Source organism: Oncorhynchus keta, chromosome 35, assembly GCF_023373465.1.
Source record: "Oncorhynchus keta strain PuntledgeMale-10-30-2019 chromosome 35, Oket_V2, whole genome shotgun sequence".
NCBI lineage: Eukaryota > Metazoa > Chordata > Actinopteri > Salmoniformes > Salmonidae > Oncorhynchus > Oncorhynchus keta.
In genome coordinates this window covers 32,912,334-32,932,025 of record NC_068455.1, presented here as the reverse complement: position 1 = coordinate 32,932,025, position 19,692 = coordinate 32,912,334, and the positions used below count along the sequence as shown (strand labels likewise).

Below are 19,692 nucleotides of genomic sequence, written 5' to 3'. Positions count from 1 at the left end.
CACGGTAGCATAGCCTAACAACTGCCTTGGGGCTGCCATTCTCTCTGCCCTACTTCTGCTGGCATCACATTTTCAATCTCTTCCTCTCTTCTTGTACAGTGTCTCCAGTGTGAAGCATGTAGCTTTTAGAATAGTACTGTTTTTTGTGAATATTAAAACATACAATCTACCTTCAGTGAAGCCGGTCAACATTTACATTACATTGTCATCTAACAGACTCCAATCCAGAACGACCCACCGGAACAACCATGGTCAAGCACCCCGACCAAGGACACGTTGACAGATCCGCCACCAAGTAAAAACAGGGACCCGAACCAGCGATCTATCGGCCACTATTTTGATGTTTATATACACTGACTGGCTTTATCCTTCTATGAAATGACATATCATCCATACACAGTGGGTATACATCCAGAGCCTTGTCTCAAAAAATGTTGCTTTTATTGACAAACACTATATCAGAACAAAAATATATGTACATAAGTAGGCAAGCAAAAATGTACAGTCTGACACAAAAACATTCCATGTGAGTAATAGACAATACATTTTACTACTGGTGCATTATTTTAATTGAGGGGAATCTAAATGTTTAAACTGTCCATAAATAATGTTCTATAAAACACCAATCAAAACCCACTGTTCTCTTTACAGACCAACATTGACCCATGTGTGCAGAGAGAAGGTCCCATTAACATGCAACTGCACAGAGAGACATCCAAAATACCAGGTAATGACGGGGTGGGTCGCGGAGTCTGGGGCGCTTCACATTGTCTCGATTCTTGATTTGACCGATTATTATTTCTTCAGGGGCCCTGACATTTTGCGTAGGCCCTTCATCCGATAAAGCAGCCCATTGATAAAGTCCTGAAAGGGAGGAAGAGAATGATTTAACACTACCCGTACCAGCAGTTGACGGTTAAACTTGTTCTGAGACTGTTTGAGCAGTGGACCATTGAATTGCAAGTATTTCTTTGTAGAGAGTAAATGTACAATAAGTGTAATTTGATGATTTGTTTTTTTCGGTACACGACTAAGGTTATAATAGTTCATGGTTGTGTCTCACCTCTTTTGGCTTCTCACATTCCTGCAGTAACTCCTGTAAATGTACAGAAACAAACATAGCCTCAGTAACTGAAGTGGACATTGCTCTTTCACGTCTAACATTGCGAAAGGACACCAACTGGGATCAAGCGCTTGTAAAGCAATTACCCTACTTTGTTAAATATGCCCTGGTGTATGTGTGAAGTATAAACAAGGGCATAGCTGAAGTGTAAGTATTGCCTCGTACTGTGACCCACAAAATGGCTTCTGAAGAGATGTCAATTTTCCATGGCTTACTGTCTGTTAGACAAGGCTTAGCATTTGTGAAGGTATAGCTTACAGTGAAACCTTGGCAGGAAAATATCTATGTTCTCCCTGTTTGTGTCTCTTAATGAGCTTCTTTTAAATGGCTCAAAAGTTACTGTGATAACTCTCGTCTTTTATAACTATACTGTAAAACGTTATTGTTGTTTTCTTTGTTGACCAAATGTGTATTTGTTGGGGGTACATTATACACTTCAAATGATACATTTATGAAACATGTACCTGTAGGCTGCCACTCAAAAGAAAGTCAACAGCAAGAAATACATACAGTTGAAGTGATAATACATTCAGTATAAACAGGAAACCAAAACAAAAAAATAAGTGGGCTTCCAACCTCCCATCCCATTACCCCAAACCCACCAAGCCAACAAGTCTCCAACCAACATCCCCCACCCCCAACTCATGGAAACCATGCCCCCCCCCTAGCAACTAGGGTTGCACATTATATATATATTTATTATCTGTATGTGTTGGGATTTATGGATTGTTTATTTGTATGTTTTGGGCTTTAGCTGCGATTATTCTTACAGAGTCAAGTATATTTGTCCAGGCTTCAATTGTTCCTTGACCAGCATCATTCATTCTCACTGTTGATAATTATGTTATGTAACTTCTAATAGTAACTGTATTCACTGGCACATTGGGAAAGAGTGAGGTGATGCCATCTAAGAGCCAACATGTATTTTTTGCAGCAGTGCTGCCTGCCAGCATTAATTGTCTTTGATTGATTGAGAGATTCAAGGAGCTATCATCGTTAAGTAACATAATATATGTAAAGCATTGAATATTTACATTCATGCACTTCTAAACACATTTTCCATATTTGCCCCAGAAGCATTTAACTGCAGGAAACTCCCATATCATATGGAGAAATATGCCTATTGGGGCCAATTTCATCATAAAATGTTTCCTTGATGTTAAATACAGTCTGTGAGCAAACTTAAAATGTATAAATTGATGGTTCAAATTAAGGGATTCCAAGGTTATATTTTTCCATAATCTGTTCCAGTTAATGGTTTGTTCAGATTCAATTAGATCTGTGGGTCATACTTTTTTAATGGCTAGCTCAGAATATGAGCTTTCCAAAAGTTGTTCATACAGTGCATTCGGAAAGTATTCAGACCACTTGACGGTTTCCACATTTTGTTACGTTATAGACTTATTCTAAAACTGATGAAATAGTTTTTTCCCCCTCATCAATCTACACACAATACCCCATAATGACAAAACAAAAATAGTTTTTGCAAATATCACATTTACATATCACATTTACATAAGTATTCAAACCCTTTACATTGTTGAAGCACCTTTGGCTGCGATTACAGCCTCGGGTCTTCTTGGGTATGACGCTACAGCTTTACACACCTGTATATGAGGAGTTTCTCCCATTCATCTCAGCAGATCCTCTCAGGCTCTGTCAGGTTGGATGGGGAGCGTTGCTGCACAGCTATTTTCATGTCTCTCCAGAGATGTTCGATTGGGTTCAAGTCTGGGCTCTGGCTGGGCCACTCAAGGACATTGAGACTTGTCCCGAAGCTACTCCTGCATTGTCTTGGTTGTGTGCTTAGGGTAGTTATCTTGTTGTAAGGTGAACCTCCGTCCCAGTCTGAGGTCCTGAGTGCTCTGGAGCAGGTTTTCATCAAGGATCTCTCTGTACTTGCTATGTTCAGCTTTCCCTCGATCCTGACTAGTCGCCCAGTCACTGCTGCTGAAAAACATCCCCAACACATGATGCTGCCACCACCATACTTCACTGTAGGAATGGTGCCAGGTTTCCTCCAGATGTGACACTTGGCATTCAGGCCAAAGAGTTCAATCTTCTCTTGGTCTGAGAGTCCTTTAGCTGCCTCTTAGCAAACTCCAAACGGGCTGTCATGTGCCTTTTACTGAGTTTTAATCTGGCCACTCTACCATAAAGGTCCTGATTGGTGGAGTGCTGCAGAGATGGCTGTCCTTCTGGAAGGTTCTCCCATCTCCACAGAGGAACTCTGGAGCTCTGTCAGAGTGACCACTGGGATTTTGGTCACCTCTCAGACCAAGGCCCTTCTCCCCTGATTACTCAGTTTGGCCCAGGCGGCCAGCTCTAGGAAGAGTCTTGGTGGTTCCAAACTTCTTCCATTTAGGATTGATGGAGGTTACTGTGTTCTTGGGGACCTTCAATGCTGCAGAAATGTTTTGGTACCCTTCCCTAGAGCTGTGCCTCGGTCGGAGCTCTACGGACAATTCCTTCAACCTCATGGCTTGGTTTTTGCTCTGACATGCACTGTCAACTGTGGGACCTTAATATAGACAGGTGTGTGCTTTTCCAAATCATGTCCAATCAATTGAACTTACCACAGGTGGACTCCAATCAAGTCCTAGAATAGTTATGTAAATAAGGTATTTGTTTTTTTATTTTTAATACATTTGCAAAAAATTCTAAATACCTGTTTTTCCTTTGTCAGTAAGTATTGTGTGTAGATTAATGAGGATTTTTTTTATTTAATCCATTTCAAATTAAGGCAGTAGTGTAACAAAATGTGGAAAAGTCATGGGGTCGGAATACTTTCCGAAGGCACTGTGTATTATAGAGATCAGTCCTTTTGGGAGCCCAGATCATTTATTTTTCAAATCCCATCATTGGATGTTTCGGTAGTTTGGTTTTCCAAGAGACTCCATAGGCTAGCATAGAATGATTTGTCTGGTAATGTGTATGTATCTTTCAAATCTTGGAATGTTCTCAAACCATTACTGTCCATGATATCGGCAAGGGTACAGATTCCACTTTTGGACTATTTGGGGGGACGCAAAAGGCCGCACTCCAGATCGTTCTTGTGAAATATGGAGTATGCGCATGCTATTTTGTTTGTACATTTTGTGGCAAATACAAATTGAGTGAGCAATAATAGGACCACAGTGTAGTTTCAATTGTTTCAGGGATATATCAGTTTAGACCATCTCTTCCAGGGCAACAACTCCATACTAAGCCAGGGGGCATAATGTCTAAACCAATTTAGGTTTGAGCAAAATACTAGTGCCTGAAAATACAATTGAAAAGTTTGGTATGGATAGTCCTCCTACGTCTTTCCCTCTTTGTATGTTTGTTCATTTGATCCGGGATCGTTTACCTTGCCATATACATTTTGAAAACACACAATTCATTTTATCCCAATAGCCAGAAGGGGGAGCCATGTGAAGTATTGAACTACAGAAATTCAGCCGTGGCAATATGGTATTCATTTTAGAAATAGATATTCTGCCGGTTAAGGCAACTGGGATATTATTCCACCTACTGAGGTCAGATTGAGGTCAGATTGAATTGATTTTAAGCGTTCTGTTAAAGTTTATGGCAAAGGTTTTATCTAAGGAAGGAAAAATATCCACTCCCAAATATTTAAAATGGTAAACGCTTGGGATTCCATAAGTAGAGAAACTCATCCATCGGGGTCTAGAGAGGCAGTAGGGTTGATTTGGTTAGATTCATTTTATATCTTGAGATTAAGCTGAATTTATCTTTGATCTTCAATACATTTGGGAGTGATTGAGATATATTATCTAGGTATAGTAAAAAAAAAATAGATGTAGTGATCAGTAGATTTCAGGGAAATTGGTATTATTTGCTCGATTGAAGAATTGTCTGGCAAATGGGTTCCATGCAAAGGTGAAATTGGATCACTTTGTCTGCTCCTTTTAGTGATTCTGAACGGAGCAGAGCAGGTATTGCCTGTTATAACATTGTTTTGACAGTATTATACAATACAACTAACAGTATAGTACCTTATTAATTATTTACAGTAATGGCAATTCACTCTGGGTGATTTTATGCGTAAACAGTAAATGATACCGTTTATTCCAAAGAAACTTTGATTTAACAGTACATTACTGTAACCGCACATCATTGTGGGATTGGCAAGCTTCCAACCTAACTCACTTCACTGTTAAAAGAAAATATGAGACACCAAACCCATTCCAGACGGATTTACCTAGATTGGTATATACTAGTGGAACCTTGAAAGTTAACCATTTAACTCTTGAGGTTCCATTAGGACATACCGATCTAGGTAGATCCACCTTCAGTTTTAGTGCCTCCCATTTTTGGAATAGCCTACAAAACATCTTGACTCTCTGGTGTCTCTAGGGCAGTTTAGGACTTTAATGTTGAGTATATTAATAATAATAATAATATATTAATAATAATTGTTTTAATAATAATCGTGGTGATTGATTCTATTGTGTTGATTCTGTAAGTTCATTTTAATTTTAATTTTTTTATTTATTGTATTGTTATCCTTGGGCCACCATTGTAAATGAGACCCTGGTCTCAAAGGGTTCCGCTGAATAAAAAAAGAAAACAAAGTAAGATATAAAATACCAAAATGTTGTATTTTTCCACTTGCACTTCTAGAGGTTTTAACAAAAGCTTCTTCTACACTGTAATTCACTGAGATGCTGTAATATGTGAGCAAATTACCTAGCCAACATGCTTGCACCAATCCTTGCAGTAAAATACAAACCTCATCTACACTGAATGAATTTCATTAATGAATTAATCCAATTATTAATTCATTAATTTGTTACAATTCCCATAATATTATTACACTAATGCACTGTACTATTGTTTTTACCGTAACTTACAAACCTGAAAGTTACCGTAATAACACAGGTAAAAAAGATTACAGTAACTGTATTGGATACCGTAAAATATGGTATGGTAACATACTGTACTTAGATTTTTTTACACCTTTAACCTGACCTCCTCTCAGGACATCCTGCCAGTAATCACCTGCAGTCTGGATCTTTGCTCCGTGTCAGATAGCTCCAGCAGCTCATCTATGTCAATCTCTAACTCTGTGATCTCCTCCTCCTGGACAGAGAGAGAGAAGGAGAGAAAGAAAGTGGTCAGAGACACAGGGACGTTGTTCTTTTGCCCACCATGCAAACATAGATGAACTGTGAATGCGGCTCCCTGCCACCTTAAATAGGCCTTTTTAAATATGTTTGAACATAGTTCACTTAACCGTACCAAAGAAAATGAGTCTTAAGAGTATCAAGTCTTAAAGGCATTGCTAATGCATCAAGCATGTTGTACCACTAGAACAATAATGTATGTCTAACCTCAAATATAAACGCACAATGTAAAGTGTTGGTCCCATGTTTCATGAGCTGAAATAAATACACTCAAAAAGCGTATTTCTCTCAAATTTTGTGCACAAATTCATTTACATCCCTGTTAGTGAGCATTTCTCCATGTCCAAGATAATCCATCCACTTGACAGGTGTGGCATATCAAGAAGCTGATTAAACTCCATGATCATTGCACAGGTACAACTTGTGCTGGGAACAATAAAGAGCCACTCTAAAATGTTTTGTCACACAACACAATGCCACAGATGTCTGAAGTGTTGAGGGAGCATGTAATTGGCATGCTGACTGCAGGAATGTCCAACAGAGCTGTTGCCAGATAATTGAATGTTAATTTCTCTAGCATAAGCCGCCTCCAACTTCGTTTTAGAGAATTTGGCAGTACGTCCAAACGGCTTCAGAACTGCAGACCACGTGTAACCACGCAAGCCCAGGGCCTTCACATCCGGCATTTTATCTGCGGGATCATCTGAGACCAAACTGTGGGGTTGCACAACCAAATAATTTCTGCACAAACTGTCAGAAACCATCTGCAGTTCAGCAAATGCTCACCTTTGATGGCCTCTGGCAATCTGGAGAAGTGTGCTCTTCACGGATAAATCTCGGTTTCAACTATACCTGGCTGTAATGAATCTCTTCGTCGTCTGAGGCGTACTAGCAAATATTGGACCAATATGCAATGTGGTAAGTGTTCGTCATATTTATTACACTGAACACAGGAAACAAACGAACAAGCGAAAAAAAAAAAATAACGAAACAGTCCCGAATGGTGAAAAACACTGAAACGGGAAATAACCACCCACCAACAAGAGTGGGAAAACAGGCTACCTAAGTATGGTTCTCAATCAGAGACAACGATTGACAGCTGCCTCTGATTGGGAACCATACCAGGCCAAACACATAGAAATATAAACACAATAAAAAAACATAGAATGCCCACCCCAACTCACGCCCCAACCAACCTAAAATAGAAACATACAAAGGAACTAAGGTCAGGACATGACACTGGCAGATGGCGTTGTGTGAGCGAATGGATTGCTTATGTCAACGTTGTGAACAGAGTGCCCCATGGTGGCAGTGGGGTAATGTTATGGGCAGGCATAAGCTACGGACAACAAACACAATGCATTTTATCGATGGAAATTTGAACGAGATGCTGAGGCCCATTGTCGTGCCATTCATCCACCGCCATCACCTCATGTTTCAGCATGATAATGCACGGCCCCATGTAGCAAGGATCTGTGCACAATTCCTGGAAACTGAAAATGTCCCAGTTCTTTCATGGCCTGCATACTCACCAGACATATCACCCGTTGAACATGTTTGGGATGCTCTGGATCGACGTGTACGACAGCGTGTTCTATTTCCCGACAATAACCCGCATTGATGAGGAGTGGGACAACATTCCACAGGCCACAATCAACAGCCTGATCAACTCTATGCGAAGGAGACGTGTCGCGCTGCATGAGGCAAATGGTGGCCAGACCAGATGCTGACTGGTTTTCTGATCCACGCCCCTACCTTTTTTTAAAGGTATATCTGTATTCCCAGTCAAGTGAAACCCATAGATTATGGACTAATGAATTTACATATCTTGACCAGGGGCAGGAGGAAAGGCAACTTCCATCTGATTTCACGGATGATTTACCCAGCTGGCATTTTGCTCAACCATTAGAGTGAGAATTCCTCTGTTTAATTTTTTAAAATATGAAATTAGCAGTGTTTCTGCTTCTTTATCCTGGGCTAATTTCTTTATATGGCAAATATCCTGTGCAGATTAATCTAGACCTGGGGTAAATATTCTGGGTGTGTTTAAGAATAACCCCTTACTGTGTGATATGTGGTCATTTGTTGTAAACTGACACTTACCTGGAAATGTATCTAATGAATTTAGTAGACGGTGTTAACAGATTTCAAATGAATCCAATTAACTTCTACCAATGTCAGTTACAGCCCCTAGATATAGATGAGTGTCTGCCATCTTTGAGAAACATTGCAAAACCACATTCACACCAAAATGACTCCGCTAATCAAAAACAAATACTAAGGTAATAGTAATCAATCTATATACTGGCTGATATTGCCATTTGAATACCATTTACTGACAGGATACGATGATGGCTCACTTCTGGCCTTGGAAGACTGAGCTGGGAAATATCTGGAGTCAGCAGGTGTAGTTTTAGATTTGAAAAGCCCTTAAAAAGAGAATTTTCCAGTTGGGGGTTTAATGGCAGGTCTGTTGAAGATGGCAGATCTCTGGATGAGGAGAGCGCTAATCAATGAGTCTAGTGCTGAGTGGCGGAACGGAAGAGATCAACAGCCCAGTCCAGAGTCCCCTGTGTGTCCCTCTAATTGATAAATGATGCCAGGTCTGACTGTTTGGGATTCTGCATATTGGCATTATTCCACGGGTGCAGGGCCCTGCTGGGCTGTGCTGGGCCAGCGAACCACTGATCCAGTGATCCTCTCTCTGTCTGACTCTGGCTTAAGACTGCAGGGCAATGCACAGCACCACAGAATATCAATGAAAGTTTCGATAATTCAGTGGGAGAAAAAGTGTATGCATTTGTTATTGTCATGAGAAAGCCTTTGTAACCTTTTGTAGTAGCTCTTCCATGTTTATATTGTGTGGGGTTGAATGCTTTTCATTTGTGTGATTTTATTTCATTTAAAAAAAAATGTATCTGGGACTGAAAATGTCTCGCCAGCACTTTTGAAGTTAGAGAAACTAGTCCGACATTAAAATGAATATTGGCATTCATTTTTTTAACACATGAATATGAAAGTGGTTCTTTAGAGGAGCATCATTTTTTAACTGCAACATGGATTAGAACTGCAATCTTAATTAACCATTTTATGTTGAGGGATTTTGTTCAGATAAGATGCTCCTGTATCCAAGGGACCAGTTGTATCCATGCCAGCAGAGCCTAAAACTACATTGCCTTTAGGTAGAGTTCAATTGAAATTTGATTGGAATTTGGGGTTCATGACCATTTATATTCAACATTGACATGACAGAAATATCATAGCAGCCAACTGCTGAGGTATTGTAGATTGATGCATTTACAATAAGTACATGGTGATTGTGCAGTATGATAGAGAAGCTACATTCTCCACTTTGCTTGGATCCCTAAAACACTCTGACCACATAACAAACCGATGTTCCTAAACCAATCAGTCTTATTATACTGAACAAAAATATAAACGTTAGAAATGTTTCAAGAGATTAAATAAACGTTTCCAGTAATTTACATCCCTGTTAGTGAGCATTTCTCCTTCACCAAGATAATCCATCCACCTGACATGTGTGGCATATCAAGAAGCTGATTAAACAGCATGATCATTGCACTGGTGCACCTTGTGATGTGGACGATTAAAAGGCCACTCTAAAATGTGCAGTTTTGTCACACAACACAATGCCACAGATGTCTGAAGTTTTGAGGGAGCGTGCAATTGGCATGGGGATTGCAGAAATTTCCACCAGAGCTTTTGCCAGAGAATGAAATATTAATTTCTATACCATAACTCCAACGTCGTTTTAGAGAATTTGGCAGTACATCCAACCGGCCAAACGACCACAGACCACATGCAACCACGCCAGCCTAGGACCTCCACAGCTGGCTTCTTCACCTGCGAGATCGTCTGAGACCACCACCCAGGCAGCTGATGAAACTGTGGGTTTGCACAACCGTCTCGGGGAAGCTCATCTCGTTGTCCTCACCAGGGTCTTGACCTGACTGCAGATTCGCATCGTAACCGACTTCAGTGGGTAAATGCTTACCTTCAATGGCCACTGGCACGCTGGTGAAGTGTGCTCCTCACGGATGAATCCTGGTTTCAATTATACCTGGCAGATGGCAGGCAGCATGCATGGCGTCGTGTGGTTTACTGATGTCAATGTTATGAATAAATGGTGGTCACACCAAATACTGACTAGTTTTCTGATCAATTCCCCTACTTTTTTTTATGTATCTGTGACCAACAGATGCATATCTGTATTCCCAGTCTTCAAAATCCATAGATTAGGGCGTATTGAATTTATTTAAATTGACTGATTTCCTTATATGAACTGTAACTCAGTCAAATCTTTGAAATTGTTGCGTGCTGCGTTTATATTCTTGTTCAGTGTAGTTGATACTAATCAGAGACGTAAAGGAAACCTTTCTCACAAAACCATGTTGTTTTGAAAAGAGGCTGACGTGAAAGTCAGACAAGACTGATTGTCATCTAAATTCATTACTCATGACATTTTTTTCCTGTAAGAGGCTCGAGCTGTCGACCAATCAAAACATACCATAACAGAGGGGTCACAGGTCATGCGCATGACATTTATCTGAGATCATCTGCATTGTGAGGAGGCTAATGGCTGTAACAAGTTAGAGGCATCACGCATTTAGTACTAAATCCATTGAAACGAGAGCCATATTGCTTTACATGTGTAAATTAATAATTGCATTTACATTTGAGTAATTTAGCAGATGCTCTTATCCCTTTACAGGAACTATTAGGCTTAAGTGCCTTGCTCAAGGGCACATCAACAGATAATGACATAACTGCAGTCTGAAGTATATTTCTATTGAGTAAGGATATTTTCTGTTAATTTTGAAGTTTTTCCTACTCTTTGGGTTTTTTCACACCTCTACGATTTGAGACTATTTTCCTAAAAGGTGTGAAGTCATCAACGTGGTCCAGTGCCACTGCCACTCAATACCCAACCAATAAGCTACTTGAATAAATTAGAGATGTCACTAAATAATTCAGCTCTTGACACAGGGGGCTGACCACTAAATACTTCCACACGGAAGAGTCAGAGTATCCAACCACAGCCTAACCTGCATTCCCCTGAGTTCATGCAAAATTCATCCCATTAGTCAACGCACATGGACCAACCATGTCTCCTCCTGCCACACCAATGGGTGGTGTCTACCGAACAACTTATCCTTCTCAGATAGACTGGAGTTTGTCTAGTCACCACTGAAATATGACATTAAGACATGAGCACCTCCATTCCTATAAAGAGATAGGCCATACTTAGGGCAGGAGTTTTGTCTTGACTGTGTGACCTGTCCAGGAAACCCTGCTTGCCCAGTCATACTGTTTTATCCATACAGGAGTACAAACCCACAAAGACTGTACCTACCAGACAACAGGCCTGTGTCATATGGCAGGCCCCATAACCACAATGACAAAGGAGTTGCTACTACTGCTACTGTATCTGTTATCATTCCATCAATCATGCAGGGATCCCATTACGTGCAACATCCTTCAGTCATAAAGGGCCTTCTCTCTCAGGGATTCCCGCAGACAAATTAGTACAGTCAAGAACTCAAACACAATAACATTAGTGTACTGTCTACTAGTCTACTATTAGTGTACTGATGACATGTCCTGAGTAGCTTAGTTGCTCTTGCTACGCTGGGGTTGTGGGTTTGATTCCCACGGGAGACTAGAAAGAAAATCTATGCACTCACTACTGTAAGTGAGTGTCTGCTAAATGACTAAAATGTAAAATATCTACATAATTATCATGATAATAGTATGACAATAATATCAAACCCTATGCAAATTATAAATAGTTCTGGAACCATATTCTAACTGGGTTCTGCTCGCCTGAGTTAGAATATCCACCCTACCTCGATGCCTGATAAGCGGAACAAGAGGAGGGTGTTCCTGGAGCAGCTGGGAAAGGCACTTGTAACCCCACACATTCAAAGAAGGGAGCGCCTCCCCCGCATAGCAGCCTCTGCAGCGCGTGTGAAAGCTGTTCAGGGGCCCAAATCTTGTCCTGATCCACCTGAGGCTGCAGCTTGGGCAGGCAAGAGGAGGAGATGCCAATAGTCCTACATGTGCTAATTAGAGTTGATTGATTCATGTTGTTCACGTTTTTGTTTTGTATCTATTATCTTATTATGTTGTTATTTATTGTTGTTGTTTATACACCTTGTGGGTGGGGGCAGTTGAATTCCTCATTCTACAGTGTATAAGAATATATCACTGTTGCCAAAAAAGTAAGACGGTTATTGTTTCCCTTCAATAAAATGCATTCAAAACGACTTTCTGCACATTTCTGCTACTTTCTTAGGCTATACAAGTGCTATCTCTTGCTAAAAAATGTATGTTTACACCTATGCAGTACCTTTAGCAATAATAATAATAATAATAATAATAATAGACCTCTACTTTAGTAAAGAAAACAAGTATGACAGGTGTGTTCAAATAAAAACGAGTGGGGTCCACAGATTTAAATGCAGTCTTTCTGCATTGTGAAGAGGGAAAACCCAGATATTCACAAAGTTTGTGATGAATGACAGGTTGTTTCTTCATGCATAATATTTTTGGGGTTTAAAATTGAATTAAGCTGCTTTATTTCATGGGTTTAGTGAAGGAGGGTCACTTTTTACCCTTAGGACAAGGGGAGTATACAGAATGTTAAGACTACACAAGGCTTCAAGTAATGATGGACGGTCATTTCTCTTTGCTTATTTGAGCTGTTCTTGCCATAACATGGACTTGGTCTTGTACCAAATAGGGCTATCTTCTGTATACCACACCTACCTTGTCACAACACAACTGATTGGCTCAAACGCATTAAGAGGGAAATCATTTCTTCAAATTGACTTTTAAGAAGGCACACTTGTTAATTGAAATGCATTCCAGGTGACTACCTCATGAAGTTGGTTGAGAGAATGCCAAGAGTATGCAAAGCTGTCATCGAGGCAAAGGGTGGCTATTTTAATCATCTCAAATATAAAATATATTTTGATTTGTTAAACACTTTTTTGGTTACTACATGATTCCATATCTGTTATTTTATAGTTTTGATGTCTTCACTATTCTACAATGTGGAAAATAGTAAAAATAAAGAAAAACCTTTGAATGAGTAGGTGTTCTAAAGCTTTTGACTGGTACTGTACATATCCCAAGAAGCCATGGATTACGGGCAACATCCGCACTAAGCTAAAGGTTAGAGCTGCCGCTTTCAAGGAGCGGGACGTTATACAGTGCTGATTTTAGCATGTAAATCTTGGTGGGGAAAACTCCCCCAAATTTCTGCATGTCAGCAAGACCGATACACAACGCAACACAATAAACAATACATTAATTGCACTATAATGGTGCCTACAAACTGTTAGAACCTACATAAAGCCATCCCAGAATTTTCCATTTTCTTTTCAGCACCATGGAGTGAATCCTTACCACTAATATACCTAGCTATCAGAGAAGCCTTGTCTGGCAGCGAAACAGTTCATTCAGCCTCATTTACTGCCTTTAAAAAAATAGCTGATATGGCTGACTTGCTTAAACAAATGTTGTTTCTACTGACAATTGAGATGTACAAACTATGGCATAAGGGAATGATGAGCGGATAAGAGGCAATCCATAATTTCGATTAAGACAATGAGTGAGATAAGACGGATGTAGTCAATATAACTATGTATTCAGCACTTTTGAAATGTACAGCGACAGAATTCAGAACATGGACCATTCTTACAGTATTCTCCCTGTACACCAAGTTAGAACCGTAGGATAAATAAAGGGATTATATACGCAGACAATGAAAGCTCTTACAATATTTGATAGTGACATTTCTCTAAAACAGGCTATAGGCTACATGTGCACCACCAAGTCAGAACAGTATGCTAAATTATGAGGGGGAAAGGGACCAAACTATTAGGTCGAGGCACATGGGCTACTAATAGCTTACTACACAACATACACTTAATATTACTTTCTTAACTACAGTATACATATCTCGCTGGAATAATACATAATTTATGCAGCAGCATATAATACATTTTTGGACTCACCTTGTTGTGCTGTGCTCATTTGAACAAGAAGGTGGTGCTGTGGTCCTTTTTGTGGGCAAATTTTGTTATCAAACTTTGTCATCAAAGTGTGGCATTCTCTGGATTTATGGTGCTTTCAAGACAACTGGAAACTGGAAAATAAAACGGTTGAATCATGCCGTCAGTGATCTTCAGGTCGGAGCTTTAGAAAGAGGCCTGAGTTCTCAACTTGGAATTCTGAGTTGGATGACTGTTCAAAACATATTTTCCCAGTCGAAGCTCGTTTTTTTCTGAGTTCCCAGTTATCTTGAACTCACAAGTCTGAGATTTTCCAGTTGTATTGAATGCGGCAGAAGTCATGCTGGATTGACATTATGGCCAAGGTATTCAACCTTTTCTGGCCCATGGTGTTGCATGCGAGTGTTTATCCTTTTAAGCTTGGAAAAGAGACCCTTAAACCCAGACTTGGACCACACACCCTCTCCACTGAATAGCAGGCTAGTGATTGCTTTGTTAAATTTGCAATTTCCAACTTGTTGTCTAATGTTTATGTCCAATGGTCGAAGAGCACTGAAACGTTTTATGTATAATTTTCTCTTTATGACAAGGATTGGCCAGTAAATTGTCAACTTAATTTATGATGATGTAATGTGATTTGATGTAATTTTATCTGTGGCCAAGGACCTTGGGCCTTCTTGGATGGGATGGGCACTTCTAATGTAAATCTACAATAAGGCAGCACCCAAGGGGCTTCAATTTTTTAGCTCTCCCTGTAGATTTTGCGGTAACGTAGTGTCCCCATGAATGACAGAAAACTGAGCCAATCACAGCGCAACTAGAGAACATTACCAACCTTTACGCCCTGTATTTTCCACTGGTTGCCCCACCACCACAGAAAGCACTGAGCTAAACTGAAACACCTGCATTTTGGAGCTGCCTTACTCAAGAAGGAAAAAAGATCCTATGTTTGTATGCTGCATTATTACAAAAAAAACATTTTTTTTTTTTACATTGTTTGCAAACTAATATATGTATTAGTTTGCTAAAATAACATGCAAAACAGGCAACAGGTGGAGTTCTGCCCTGAAATCCCGCAATGACCTCCGACGAACCATAAAACAGGCAATGTGTAAATACAGGACTAAGATCAAACCCTACCTGTTGTTTAAGAAGCATGTGACGAATAAAATTTGATTTGATTTAAACATATTTATTTGTTTTGATTTTGAAGCAGCAGGCAAGACTGACCTAGCATCATTTGTAAAGCAGCATAGAGATTATTCTTTAACCATAATCCTCTATTCTTATTTCTGAGATTCAGGCATAATTTCAACCCACCGCCTTTCAGGGATCTTTGCATATATTACCAGAGAAATAAGCAGTTAATGGGATCGCTAAAAATGTGCACTGCTGAGTGGAATATATTTAGGAGACAGGTGTAATGCAATCCTTACAAAACGCCAACCATTGTTGTGTGTCCAATCTGACAGTAGAGTGGTTTTATTAAAATCACCCAGGCTTACAGTAGCTCACACGGGCTGTCCACTGGCCTGTTCTGAGGGAAATGTGGAGTCTGAGCCGAGAGGAGAATCCTGCAGCAACAGGAAATGTTGAATTATTATGTTTATTATAATTAATTGACTTTTTTTGTAGGTGTTGATACATTTTTTGGTAGGACAAATCAAATCTAACGTTTTAAAGTGAACATTACAAACTTTATAAGCCTTTTTAAACCTGGAATACACTACAAGTTTGCATTTCCTGCTGTGCAGGAACATTATCAGCAACAAAAGAGTGATCAAATTAAGATCCTACATCTGTAGCTATTTTCAGGAACTTTAATGAGGACACCCCTCACACGTGATGCTCTCTCATGCCCTGCAGCATCAGTATGCCATATGCAGTGTTTCTTGGCAGTAGAGAATAATTTTTTGGTTGGAGGCATTCAAGTCACTCACTGCCCCAACTCAACTCCCTCCTCAGTCAGGAAAGTAAATGAAGAACATCATCCTCATCCACCCCGTCCTTCCCCAATCCAGCTTCAAACATATGATCTCCATTCTCACGCGGATGCCCATGCTCCTGAAGACATCCCTCTGACTCCTCTGTGCCTTTCCTCTTCACGAGGGAGCCAGTCTTCTGTTGCCATGGCATCCCCAGAGACTTCCCAGCAAATCGATGCAGCCTCTGATTATAATTGGATTTACCCCCACCAAATTGCAGTGCAGTGATGACACGGGGGGGGTCCTACGATCTCCACACAGGGGTCCCACTCCCTAATCTTTGGAATCAATTATGCTAATGCCCAGTCCCTCCGTTTGTGGTGTGCAATCCTGGCCATAAGCAGTTCTGCAGACAACCTCCCTGCCGAGATCTAAGCAGTAAACCTCTCAAGTTCTTAGATGTCTCAGACTGCAAACTGACCAGAGACAACAGGGATTTGCTGCCCTGTCTGAACCAGTGTTACAGAGGGGAGTAGATTCTCATCTTTTGAGGACAGATGCTGCATGCCACTATAGTACTGTCTGTGTATAAGTATTTATAATAAGGAAAGGGGTGATTGTATTAGCCAATTAATATGTTTATGTTAGATAGATAGTGTTGTGTTACTCTGGAATGCTGTATGTATGTCCATTCAGTGATAGATGTTCAGAAAGGATATAAATAATGTAATATGATGTATAGTCATCCTGATATGAGGGTCAGATAATGTGTATCAACAAGGCTGATAATGCAGTAATAAATCTACCCACACAGCCCCTGGGACCTAGCTGTGCCAGCAGCAGCCGTGCACGACCTACCTCATAGTCGAAGAGCAGGTGCAGCTGATTGTCGATCCACTCCTCAATATCCAGCCTCCTCTGCAGGTCCTTGCGGTTGTATTTGACGGTCAGCTTGCCCAGTTTGCGATGCGTATGCTCCTCTTTTTTATCTGCGGACTGGAACATCACCCTGGACTGGGTGACTGGCTCCGACGCCATGCCTGCCATGGCCTCGGGTAAAACAGCTGAGGAAACACACAGCCGTCTCTCTCTCTTTCTATCTCTCCCTCTGTCTCTGGTGCTCTCACTCCCGCTCTCTCTCTTGCTGTCTTTCTTGTGTGCTCGATCTTTTTCTTCTTCTCTTGCTCTAGCTCTCCTACATATCTATCTTGCTTGCTCCGTCTGTCTATGTGCACTCGTCTCCCCCCCCCTCCCTCCCTCGCTGCCTGTGGAGGATGGTAATGAAATATGCCTCTGTGTGTGTGTGTGTGTGTGTGTGTGTGTGTGTGTGTGTGTGTGTGTGTGTGTGTGTGTGTGTGTGTGTGTGTGTGTGTGTGTGTGTGTGTGTGTGTGTGTGTGTGTGTGTGTGTGTGTGTGTGTGTGTGTGTCTAGGTGTGCTATCCTTCTCTCTCAGGTAGGAGTGCATAGGTCAATTACAGAGTGATAAAAGCTGAGAAAAGGATGAGAAGGCAACCAAAGATCGGAGTGGTTATAAATACATTTATTTAACCATTTTGTTATCCAGAAAAATATCCATGTCCCAAATTCTAACACATGTGGGTTTCCAATTTTCCAATGTGCCCTAATCAGGAGTTTACTCAGTGCTTGACTGAGTAAAGAGCTTACCGGAGCTGAGTACCGGCACCTAAAATGTTATACTGCTTGAGGTCCTGCACCTCTTATAGAATACTATATAAGCTCAAAAGTATTGTGGAGCTCCTGCACCTAAATATAAAAGGTACCGGCACCCAAAATGAGTACCAGAACCTATTGTATTTCAGTCCAAGTCAAGCACTGAGTTTACTGTATTACTCAGTGGCTTATCATCTCTACATCACAGCATGTGGAAACTCTTGGCCATCTCTGTTCATCCACACTTATCAGAATACCTGCGTTTCCCTGACAGGTGATCCAGACTTCCTCCAGTGTTCATTAGATCCCCCCACGTCATTTATAACAGCTATTATCAGGTGTACGTTTAATAAGCCTTGAAGTCAAATTGGCATCCTCAGTTACACCTCCATCAATAATGGATAAAAGAGAGAGCAGATAAATGCTGTGAACAATCCCTCAGAGGGTAAAACCATTGATAAAGACTCTGAACTAACCCATTTCATTTGAGAAGGTCAAATATCACCGGGAACTAAATTAGTCAAGGTTAAAACTACTTAGTGTTTCTTTCTGTGCCAAACTAGTACAGTTGAGACTAAAGGGATAACAAGGGTACGCTGTAGTTTCCACAGATCCTTTTACAATAATAACAATGAGACCCTGCTTTATGTTTCGGCAGTGTGTATCAGTCAGCCGTGGTGTTGCGTGTTCCCCTGCTGAGGCAACGTCTGTTACAAACACCGAATTATTGAGCACCTCTGGCAGCTCACCTTTCCAGGCAAACAAATTAATTCATACAATTGACTGATACCCGGTTCTGCCCCATCAGGCTGACTGAAAGGGGACTGGGTCTGGAACTGGGCAATTAGGAGCCCTGGACTGGCCATCTCATTCTAGAATGGGAGGAATGAGACACCTCACATAAGTGCTGGATCTCACAACAACTTGACTCTTATCCCTTGATTGGTTATTTTTATACTGCAGAGGCTGTGTTAAATATGATGCTCTTCTGTTTTTACTGGGGGTATAATAGTGTGTTATTCATAACACTGCCAACAACACACATATAGTGTGTGTGTTTTACAAGGTTATTGATTTTCACAAGGGACCCTTATTACTTGTTTCAGGCAGTAGCCATGACTCAGTACAGGAGTCACGATGCAGCATCAGCTTCAGGTAAAGAGGACATGAAGATGAGATAAATATGAAAGGGGCCCATGAGACTGACATTCTGACAACTATTTCAGAATACACGAAAGAAACGGATTGTTCAGATGATCTGGATCATTTTCTGTCTGACACTGCCATCTAGAGGATATAGAAAGGTTCCATTTGGTAAAAGTGAGAAAGAAAACATTGACGCTCAATATAAAAGAAGAGAAGCCAGGTTAGTCCTAGCCCCAGAGAGAAATAGAGATATGCTGGCGACATGCTATAACAGTAACATGCATTTCTTTATTCTTGTCAGATGGGCTACTGCGTTTGCTATACATATATCGGGGGACAGAAGGAGACTAATAAGTTATTTTTCGATCAGAATTTTAAAAAATATATACAAAGATAAGCATTTTATTGGACTCTGGTAGGCCTAAAATGTTCTTCCTCGCCTTAAATTCAACTGTCAGAGTCAGTTGGAGCACTAGTGCGTGCTGCCTTCATATCATAGGCCTGCAGTATAGACAAATATCCACACCACGGCTAACTTTTACAAAAGGCTTCATAACTGCTCTATTTCTGTATTTTTAAAGTTATATATCTTGAAAACTTGATTTTGGGACAAAATCAACAATGGACTAATGAAACAAATACCAAAATATAGTTTTTGG

The 19,692-nt window shown here is 40.5% G+C and overlaps 1 protein-coding gene across 1 annotated transcript; it reads right to left on the bottom strand.

Annotated features, from left to right (window-relative positions):
* Positions 1 to 410: 410 nt before the first annotated feature.
* Positions 411 to 17,447, bottom strand: LOC127915948 (protein phosphatase 1 regulatory subunit 14B-like). Its single transcript, XM_052496902.1, has 4 exons — positions 17,075 to 17,447; positions 6,128 to 6,208; positions 1,064 to 1,096; positions 411 to 864 (listed from the first exon to the last, which is right to left on the bottom strand). The coding sequence occupies exons 1-4, from the start codon at positions 17,261 to 17,263 to the stop codon at positions 796 to 798; spliced, it is 372 nt and encodes a 123-aa protein (XP_052352862.1). The 5' UTR covers positions 17,264 to 17,447; the 3' UTR covers positions 411 to 795.
* Between the last annotated feature and the right edge of the window lie 2,245 nt (positions 17,448 to 19,692).